At 34.6% G+C, this 11164-nt stretch overlaps 1 protein-coding gene across 1 annotated transcript; it reads right to left on the bottom strand.

Moving 5' to 3' along the window:
* Positions 1-625: 625 nt before the first annotated feature.
* Positions 626-10856, bottom strand: LOC128239439 (uncharacterized). Its single transcript, XM_052956070.1, has 10 exons — positions 10738-10856; positions 7432-8005; positions 6541-6648; positions 6198-6251; positions 5779-5832; positions 4530-4574; positions 3968-4160; positions 3646-3801; positions 2389-2559; positions 626-2039 (listed from the first exon to the last, which is right to left on the bottom strand). Exons 2-10 carry the CDS (start codon positions 7987-7989, stop codon positions 628-630), a joined length of 2751 nt encoding a protein of 916 aa, XP_052812030.1. The 5' UTR covers positions 7990-8005; positions 10738-10856; the 3' UTR covers positions 626-627.
* Between the last annotated feature and the right edge of the window lie 308 nt (positions 10857-11164).

Below are 11164 nucleotides of genomic sequence, written 5' to 3'. Positions count from 1 at the left end.
ACAACAATTCTACGTCATGGCATTTACAAATGATAAAGTTCTCTAGTTCTGAAAGCATTCCAGTTTTCATGCTGTTGAATACTTTCTCCTGCGTCTGTGGTGAGACGTTGTGAAGACTGCACGAACTGATTTTCTCCAATCCCAACCCATAGTTTTGTCTAGTGTCGTGTAAAACAGTTTCTGCATGATTCGTGTCATTGTAGCATATACACAAACTTTTTAAGTTCGTGCACTGTGATATGTCAAATATTCCAAATCGTTTCACCAATCTCAGTGATGTAAGAGATCTCTTTGATTTTGATAAAACAGCAGCAATGACACTATCATCAATGATATCTTCTTGTCCTGTCACGTCAAGTGATGCGACAGATTCCTCGTTCGAGAGAAGAATTTTCTTGAGTATGTTGCAGGCTTGATCACTTTGGGTTAGATGACCAAAAATGAAGTGTGACAGATTGAGTTCTAATTTGTTCGTATCAACACTATTGGCATGTGCTTCTTCAAACCCTGCTACAAAAAGTTCTTGCAAGTAAAGAACAGTTTTACTCGCAGGTTTTGCAACTCGAAATTCATATGCATCATACCCTGATTTTGTTTTAGATGCATTTGGCAACGATTTGTTAAGTTCTACCGAGAGAGCGTTTGCATATTCAGGAACCATTGCACAACTGAAGATAAAAATATGAGCACAATCAAACATAGTCGTTTTCCGAGGAAGAACATTTGTCTCGGTCCTAAATCCCCGCCGTTATTTTCCCGTTTTGAGAAAAGGTAAAGAACGAAGAGAAAATCCTGCATCGTTGGATTTGTAAAGTAGTAAATGGTCTTCGGCTGACACGTTGTGAACGAATGTTTCGATATCAGAGAGAGTATTCCAATGTCTAAGGCCTGTTCAAGTGTTTGTGGGTCCAAATGCTCATTCACTAGGCTATTTCCAATGTCTCTTGTCCGAGTCGCTGTGTAAGCTTCAAACGCTAGGCATGAAACCGACCGTAAGAACTCGGATGTTGTTTGGTCTATGAAACATTGCAAAAACTGTGGAAACACTTCAACGTTTTCTGCGTCTTGCGAATAAGCAGTTTCCTTTGATAGGTTTATTCGAATTAATCGACTAAACACTTTGCATCTTGAGTCAAATATGGCCCAATTTTCTCCTTCATACCATAGGCAAACCAAATACACCAGATACATCGGGTTTGACAAAAGTGATTCCATTTGGCGCTTAGTTAAATATCTTTTAAATTCCATTGAACAGCAGTCTTTCTGAGATGGCAATGCTCGTTGTAGGATGACGATTATTTTCGACACGAGCTGTTTTGCATCGGATACTCCATTGACCTTAATAACGTTATCTTTGTCGGGAACGACAGAACAGTTCTGGAAAAACATCCACGGTCGCATTGTGAACACAAACGTACAAAGCGGCCTTTTGACACTGAGAGGCAAACATCTATCAGTGCAAAGACATGCCGAATTTGTTGGATGTTTCCATTCTTCAGTGTTATCAGCAATGATCATACACCTCTCAGTATTTAGCACTTCCTCTACAAGTTTGTAAGCATCTTCTCGTTCGTGAAATGAATACAGATTGAAGATAAGCCTCTCTTTAATTATGTCATCCATTTCACACCCTCTTGTGCACCCCTTAAGATCTACGTAGAAAAGATATTCGAAAGTTTGGAGTATGTCACCATCGAAAAACAAAGAGGATTCTTCTGATTCTTGTTCAGTGTGCTCAGAGCAGTTTAAATACCGATGGGACCAATCTAGGGCGAGCTTCAGATTAAGCATGGACTTTCCTTCGCCGGAGTCCCCAAGTAAGAAAACGTTTCTAGCTTGACTGTTGTTCAAATATAGCAGGTCTTTGTAGCTTTTGACATCATTCATATCTCGGCCATCATCTGAACTCCACTGTATTTTGTCCATAATATGCATTCTAGATCTGACATAAAAATCTGCCAGATCAAATTTTGTTTTCTGTGATATAAAGGGGCTCACTTTGATATCATGATAAAATCGAGCAAGGCGTTTTCTAAGTTCTGAAAAAGAATTGAACGAGTGATTCATATCTGTAAAAATTATGACATAGTTACAATGTTCATTGTCACTTTACAATATCGGTGCGTATAATGAGCTCCATATACAGTTTCACTTCTGTTTTCAGAAATCGACTCTATTTCTTAACACATTTATAATATTCTACCCAAAGCATATGTTTTACTAAGTAGTCAATAATTTAACGAAAAGTACCAAGATAAGCCAAGTTTCCTAACAAAAACAAAGAAACTGTTTAGGGGATTAAGGTTTAGGCCTATGCTACTCTACGAGAGACGTACACTGCCATCAAACAACACAATCATACAAAAACACACATGTCCGTATATTTACCATGCTTTGCATCCTCCGTTGCACATCTGTGCGCCGATGTTTGGTTATTTATTTCCATGTGTTGTGCCAATGCTTCTTCCTTGAATTCACGAACAGTCTCAGAAAGTGTTTCAGTAGCCGTTATGCGGAAATCTAATTGACCTGCTTCATTCATTCGCTTCATTTTTTCTTCTGTTTGACAACAACAAACACGCATATTATTAGCATATTGTGCAGAACTTTGTTCAAGTTAACAACGTGATTCACGGATCCGCTTTTTAAAGTGAAATGGTCTATGTTGTATTTCATATACAAGTAATGAAACTAATATAGCTGGGTTTTTTTAGTGACAAATCGCGTTGGACTACTTTGTGCATATACTGTGTACGTCCATAACACTTTCAGAGAAGTATATACTTGTTGTTAACGTTAACAAATCTCTAAGTAACTGCAGTACATGTAAATGTCAAAACCTCATGTGTCTTAATGAAATATTACAGTTGCCTGCAACAAACAAACCGTTAGTTAGTAGTCTGTTACATTTTTAAACATGTTATATTATTGTAGTAAATTTAAACGAGCGATATTGATGATAACTGTAAGCTTTTGGAATCTTTTATACTACACCGTGTGGAAAACGTTATTTTTGAAACATCTTCATAGCTAAAATTAGAATAAGGAATCTTTTATAGATATATCGGAGGTATGGATTGAATGATTTAATCTTTGTATTACATATTGTACAACGAAAAAAGGTGTCCTTAGGGACCCTATTTAACGAAACACCTTAAATTTATTACAGATTATATTAAGGTTTAAGCTAAGCTCATTAATTGCTATTTCCATAGAATTTGGGTAATATTTACATTCTTAAGAGTGTTTTAGAAAATGCTTATCAGACACATTTTATTCTTATTTTGTAAAAAGTAGATTTAGTATAACTTAAAATGAAATAAGCTACTTAGGAGCTAATAAAAACAATTCAAGTCCCTGACCTTCCATTATAAATGGAAGCTGAAAACAACAGACATGGCAAACGGGTGAAAACCTCATAGCTGTCCGTTGTAAGGGAAATCAGAAGTACAGTTAGATTGGAATTAGAAGTCCAATCTCTGTTGATTAGCTAGGCGATAATTCTTTCTTCTTTAAATTGTTTTGAAATCGTTTGGTTGCAACCAGTTGGCAAAGCATCCAAGAATTTGTTTTAAATACATTCGGAGAATAAGCTAGTCGCGACACGTTACAATATTCACTTAAGAACAAAACAAGCTTACTTACGATAATTGGAGTAGTCAGTAAAAGTCTGGCTGCTTAATGCATTTTGCTGCTCCAAAGCCTCGTTTTTGAAATCACGAATATTATCAACAAGTAGTTCCTCACTTCGAACTCTAGATTGCAAAAGACTGGCCTCAACTATTCGATTGGTCTTTTCTTCTGTAAACATTAAGGGTATTGCATTACTGAATTGAATTTTTGCTAAATACGACATTTTTAAAGCTACATGTATCAAGAAACCATTCGGAATAACTACCGTTTTCTTTTTAGATAATACCATGATTGTAAAACTGTTATTACAAGTGGGAATAAAAAAAATCATTACCAAGATCTTTCTCTCGGGAGTTGTTTCTCTCAACTGCATTTGTACAAAAAACATTTCGCCGGCCAGCTATACACCATCGACAAATAATTAATACCATAACTATTCCTATGAGCATTATTGCGTATAGTGGTTCAAAACAACTGGGAAAAATAGCACCGGCAGTCAAAATCAGCCAAAATTCTGGAGGGTTTGGCTGGAAAAAAGAAGAAAAATATTTATTATTGTTCATGACCAATTCTATTTATAAATACAACAATCATAAATTTGTTTATAAATTTAGCCGAACCGTATAGACATTTGAAATATTAAATAATTTTATTTCAGACATATATGACACAGTATGTACATGCAACATAAATGCATACATAGTATATTCGCTTTCGGCTCAACGCTTTGCTCGATTAACTTTGATGTCCACACGTTTCAAACCAAACACAATGGAAAACAATTTAAAAGAATAATGTCAGTGAGACAACAGCATACACAAACTGATAGAACACGACATCTTTTAACCAAATGAAGTGCTAGCTATTTTCGTGACATCTGTTCAATGTATACTTACACCTTGAAAATGTCCGGAGAGGCAGCATTCTGCCATCCAGTTGTTCTGAAAAATGGGTTAACACGATCGATTTAAAAATAATGCATTTAGGTTCTCGAAGTACCTGCAGGCGCAAAGTTGCATATGAAATCCATGTGCACATGAATTATACATTTTATTTATAGAATCAAAGGTTTTAATCACGTCGACACAAGAACAGTGATACTCATGGATAATTGTCTAACGCCATATATAAAATGATGGCGTTTACCAAAGAAAATAAAGACTGCAACATGTGTACAACTAAACATACGACACAATGGTATTAAAATGTAGGCTAGATTCACAACCTTGCTTCTTTCATACTCAATTTATGTTTTGTTTATCAAATGTGCTAATGCACCATTTTTTGGCCTCCGAAATAATTATGTAAATACAAATTTATCAAAAATGTAATCTTATATCTAAATACCACCGAACAGAATACGTCGCCTGCTTCAAGTTCCCCCTTTTTAGAAAATGCTGAAACGATTAGTTATTGGTTTGACTGATGTTTCTAGGACATATTGAAATAGCAACTGCATCCACAACCTAAGTTATTGAATTATATACCTGCTGGACATTATCGCGAGTGTATAATTTGAATCTCGAGGGTAGTTGGCGCATCAGCTGTTTGGTTCCATGTTGTCCAGGACAACATTCAATGACTAGCGCGCGTTTAAGTAAATAACGTTTAATAGATAGATACATAGATAGATTTATTTCTGTATAAAATGCATAAAACATGGTCGCATTACGACATACATGATTAAAACATCAAGCAAAATAGTCCATTTCAACTACATTGTTCAAAAAGGATATCACAAAAAGGAATTATAAATCCTTTATTTCCATTGTAAATTAACGACGAGATAACCATTTAGAAAATGATACATGTGTGATTATAATTTTTTGATAATGTTCCCAGTGTTGAGAGCATTGTCCAAGGGTTTCAATTTTAACAATACATTGGTTTTTACTTCGGCCTGATCAGAAAGTCGACCAATAAATAATTTACTATGTTAGATTTTTATAAGAAATGATTAAGAAAGAGAGTGGACTTAAAATTCATACGCCGCTGACGACACTGACTGCGACGCGAACAACGACAACAGACAATATAATACCTATACGTGAACTCGTATAAGAGTAACTATCACCTTCATTTTCTGGATGTTTATGTATATTTTAAAATTGGATGTTTATGTATATTATGAAATAAGTGAAATACCCATAATGACGTTGCATGATCTTCTTGTACACGATCTTCGTCGTTCAAATCATCCTGAAACGCAAGAAATAACAGTGTCAAAAGTCAAGAACCTGACAGTCTGATTTTAATCACACAGTCACTCGTTATGGTGTATAACAGAAATAAAAGAATGAATTCCATTGGTGTTTCAAAAGACAGGGTCAATGTATTTCACTTATTTTCGAAAGCTGTTGACAAAACAACAGGGTGGATAGGTTATTAAAATGAGTATTGTAATAACCAACTGTATTCTGCAATAAAGATATGCAGTCAATTTAAGAAAGTAACAGTGACGTGAGAACGCATGTTGATAGGACTTTAAAGATTCAAAAGTGTTCTTCTTCCATTCTTAATGTGTGTGATGTTTATCCAAATTGCTAAATACACAAATAAAATGCCCGGTTTGTTGCTGTTTCAGCTTCTTGTTCAAGTTCTTCGTCGTTCAAATCTTTCTGAAACGCAAGAAATAACCGCATTTAAAGTAAAGAACCCGACATTCTGTTTTCATTCAAGTACACACGTTATGGTATATAACAGGAATTAGGTACGACTTCCATTGGTGACTTAAAATACGGGGTTCAAGGTATTTCGCTTTTTTCAAAAGTTCTTCCAGGATAAAGCAACAGGATGGGCATTACTAAAAGTACCGATTACATTCTGTTTAATATTGAGATACTTTGCAGAACGTCTTGACAACTATATTAACCAAAATAAACTGATATTTGACAAAGATACACTTACATTTATAAATTCGTTCAACTTTTGTTTCATACACAGAAGTTCCATCCTTTTACGATTTGAGAGACGTAGGCCATTTGAATGCGCTATCTCGTTTCTTATTTGCCGCAGCTAAAAATAAATATACACAAGAGCAGATTTTGGGAAAACTCTCAATTTTTGTTTAATGACAACAGCTTTGATTTGTTTTTTAAATTAAAAATATATGAAACATTATTATATTAATATTAAACATGTGCATTTCGTATTTTATAGACTTTTAGGATGATAATACGTATTCATTCTATGAAAATACATTTTTGAATACAATATATATTTGAAAAGAGTCAGTTTTGTAAGAGCACAAACCAAAACAACAATAAAAGTTCAAACAGATTGTGAAAATGGTTTTAGAAAAAAATATGATGAGAGGTACTCTTTATATTTTATATTACGATGTAACTTAGCATTTGAAGTGTTTGGAACATTGAAAGATCATGGCTTTTGCTTTCTCCAAATACACAAGTATTCTCCACATAAACAAGTGAATTCAGAATCAAGTGCTACATCAATATAGCCTGTCAATTGAATGCACCCGTCAGAGAAAGCCGACTGCCACTGTCAGCGAGAGAGCGTATTTTTTTGTAGAACTATACACCAGCAAATGATCCATGCATGTTCAGCTTGAATTGTTTCTCCTCAACCGGCCCATCAAACCGCAGGTTTAAATCAAGCTCTATGAGGTGGCGAAAACTCGAAATTGCTTTGGAGCGATACAAATTGGCTGTATCACCGTTACAAAAAAGGCAGTTATTGTGCTTATATCAGCTAGATGCCGAGTTTATTTGCAAACAGTAGTATCCTGTTGTCTCTAAACGATTAGACACAAAGAGTGGATGTACGTTTGTGGCTTACCCGATCAAAAGATACATTTGATGATGAAAGCGCCCTGCTCAATTCCGTATTGTTTATAATGACACAGACCAATGCAGATATGTCCGTCGTTGGTGGCAAGTTGCAAGATAGATAATCAGGAATGTAACATTTGACCAATTCGTTATGATCCGTGCACCTGAACTCAGCGCGTGTAAATCGCCAGTTTGGTCTTCTGTTTACATGCATATTTTCGATGTTTTCTCGTATTTTGTCACAAATGCGGTTTGGGCAAGGTCTACACATTTCAGCAGGATTTTTATGGAAGGTACAAACACCGTCCCTTTTCTTGCATAAACCGGGATATGGGCAGGGTAACAAATTTCCGATTGAGCATTCATCGCAAACAGTATTCTCTGATGCTCCCATTTCACATCTGACACTTTCCATTTGCTTTCCATGTATATTCCTCATTTCCATATCAACAACATATCCTAGAATTTTTCCGATTTCAAAGATGACATTGGAATCTTCTAGATATTCGTCTTTTGCTCTTGTCGAGGACAGATCCGGTCTGGAGAGATCCCGTCTCCGAGCCATTGCTAAATCTTTAGTCCTGAAAAAGGTTCTTTAGGGCTTTATCATTTATCAATCATTATTTGAATATCTAGTATTATCTACACATATACTTCGTAAGCAATGGCATGCATGCTCATTGTATAGGCCTCAGTATAAGTTAACGACCACATTAAGGGACTAATATACGTCAATAGGAATATGAAGTTATTCGTTTAAGGTAAGTTAGAACATACAATATTCTTACTAGCATTTACAACGATTTCAAAAACAAAAACAAAAAAACAAATCATACTTGGCAAACGTTAAACCAATCAAAATAGAATGCTGGTGGGGGTGTTATAGAAATTGTATATATCGAAGCGAAATTGTGTTGAAACCCATCAAAATAGAATGATTTCAGCCATGTGAATTGTGTTATAGTAAATGTGAATATTGAAGCGAAGCCGCCCAAATCCTAAGAAAATGGTATTTACATGTGAATATGACTTATCCGAGTAGCAACACGTCCATTTTACTTTGACCGGAAGATGAATATTCGTGTTTAAATGTTTACTATTGGTGAAGACACCCAATCCTTAACAAGAGGCATCCATTGATGTTGATACGCAATATAGTTTGCAATGGATTTTTCGGGATTCTTATAATCCCCTTTGAAGGACTTGCCACATGAAAACTCGTACAATTATTTGAATTAAAGGCCAATGCCAAAATGTTTTGTGGGGTGTAGTGTGAGCCCCCTAGTTTATTTGCTGAAGTAGTGACATCATTCCGAAGTACATACAAATATCAACTTAATTGACACGATGCATGAATCATACTGAAAGGCCATTGTCAGTATAATTGTCTCAAAAGTTTACCAGAATGTCTGAAGCAGTACTTAGGTTCCTGCTATTGTATAAACGCTCCTATGGTTGTATTTCTTAGTAATTATAGTAGAGCGTTGTACCTCAATAGGAGCAATTGACCAGCACGTGTGTTTTCATGTTTATTAACACATACCCGAACAAGAACCGTAAGAACGGTATGCAAGACACATGTAATCATCCTTAACGCTTACCATATTTGGCATAGCTTTGTAACACAACAAAACAAAATAAGAGCCGGTTCTATTGAAATAAGATGGCTATATTTTTAATTACCCATGAATATATCGGAATTTATTTAAAGACACGCACTAATTGTTTTGTATTTTCATTAAAACTAGAAAGAATTTGCGTGTGTCCACCTGCCAAGGGTGAAATCTCGACCGGTATAAAAGCGCAAAAAACATTATCTTAAAGTTGTTTATGGTTAGTTTTATCACGAAAGGCCAACTAAGTCCATTTTGAACAAGTTTATGTAGAATGTTGTATTAATTCATATTTTAAAATGACCATATGGTTAAAATCATTGCATTTTGAACGGTTTCTGAACGTAACGCTCTCATTGGCTGTCAGTTTTATTTTTCTGTATCCATTCTATTACCATCTGCACACATTTGATAACAAATGAGTTTAAACTAAATGTGACAACAAAATGTGGTCCTTAAATTATTTTGAGGAGTATACATAGACATTACATGTAAACATAGTTATTCAGTTTCTACTGGACAACGCGTTTTAAGTTATACGTTAAATAGTAAATCTATATAAAAAATGAACAGCTTAATGTTTTACATTGCAACTTAATTTGTCGCGTCAAATGGTTTTGGGTACAATGAAATTTTCTTTCGACGTTTTCTCGTTATAGGTCATTTGTCATTTTAGTTTTCGCTGCTTGATATAAAAAGAGCACAGACCACCATTCATGTTTTAACACCTAACATTACATCTAAATTAATGAACTAGGAAATAAAATGTTATAACCCATGATCATTTAAGTTATTTCACATATGCTTGGTGGACCCTAGATACGGCCAATTTTCCGCTAAATTTGGCTTGAAGACAAAACCGCCGCATTCACCCGGCACTGCGGGCCCACCTGGAAGGTGAAAACACGGCCAATTTTCCCGGCTATCCCCGGTATACCCCCGGACCTTGGGGGCCGTGGTTAAAATTGACTGGTACATTACGAGTTACTTGTACTATCTTTGATTCAGGGCGGTCATACACCGTGTTAATCCTAACAATAAATAGTTTCTTTGATTAATACTAACAAGTAAACAATTCATAAACTACAGAGAGATATATAATTGTACCTTAGCAAATACAAAACGACCATAACTATAGTTTCTGCATGTAAACATTGATAAAGTTTAATGCAATTTGGACGTTAAAAGTACGTAAGGAACATTAAAATCGTGGAAAATATATATTTCTTATATATGTATCATTCAATCAAAGTATGGGCGAATTGCGACCTAACCTACTATACGTCGCTCTAACTAAAGCGCGCCGTTTTCCGATAAACCTATTTATAGACTTTGGGTTTCTACTGAAAAAATGTTTCGTTTTTCATTTACTCATTAAATAAATAAGTAAAATAATTGCAACGACAACATGATATACAAACTGTTAGATAAGTAATTGAAAATGTATAAATATATCCATGGGTTACATATATACTCATAAATTCACAATTTAGTACAATCTATCATTAATTTTCTTTTCTAAATTTAGAGCAATTGCCTATAAAAGCTATTATCAAAGCTGAACTTGTTTCAAACATTTCTAGCTGTGATTATAACTAATATTTATCCCAATAAATATAAATACATTATACATGTACATCTAGCATCTGTATGTTTTAGCAGTAAAGTGTTGTTTTTTATCTTTCAAATGCTAATATTACCTCGTCCCACTAAACCAGTTCCATTGAATAATGAATAAGTATAGATATTTGTATAACCTCTGCGTTTATCCATTTCATCATGAGATCGAGGTTTGGCTTTATGTAATTGAACCGAAAATAAGTACAGCAATTCGAACTCCGGAAAAAAAGAGTGAACTAAGTTAAATTCTATAAGAAGCATTCATAAATTTTAGCTGTTTGTGAACCTGCATTGCATTAATTTATTTTCTTTACATAGTTTAAAAATTGATTTCGTTATATTAACTCGTTTCCCAAATTTTAAGCTTATTATCACTTACTATTCCCTATTGAGAAGGAAATATTTGTGTGTTTTTTTAACTATAGTCTTAAATTCTTAAAACCCGAAATAGGAATAACACGGCAGGCAGGATAAATTAGGTAAAGTAAGATGTTAAACCATCAAAAA

Source organism: Mya arenaria, chromosome 6, assembly GCF_026914265.1.
Source record: "Mya arenaria isolate MELC-2E11 chromosome 6, ASM2691426v1".
In the NCBI taxonomy this organism is placed as follows: domain Eukaryota; kingdom Metazoa; phylum Mollusca; class Bivalvia; order Myida; family Myidae; genus Mya; species Mya arenaria.
This window is presented reverse-complemented; position numbering and strand designations above follow the sequence as displayed.

What these genes read in the sequence shown, in the direction of transcription:
- LOC128239439 (XM_052956070.1), bottom strand. Translation starts at nt 7,989, where the DNA reads ATGGCTCGGAGACGGGATCTCTCCAGACCGGATCTGTCCTCGACAAGA. An exon ending in CAAATGTATCTTTTGATCGG is followed by an intron (nt 6,649 to 7,431) that starts GTAAGCCACAAA and finishes ATTTATTTTTAG; the next exon opens with CTGCGGCAAATAAGAAACGA. An exon ending in TACTGACTACTCCAATTATC is followed by an intron (nt 2,560 to 3,645) that starts GTAAGTAAGCTT and finishes GTTGTCAAACAG; the next exon opens with AAGAAAAAATGAAGCGAATG.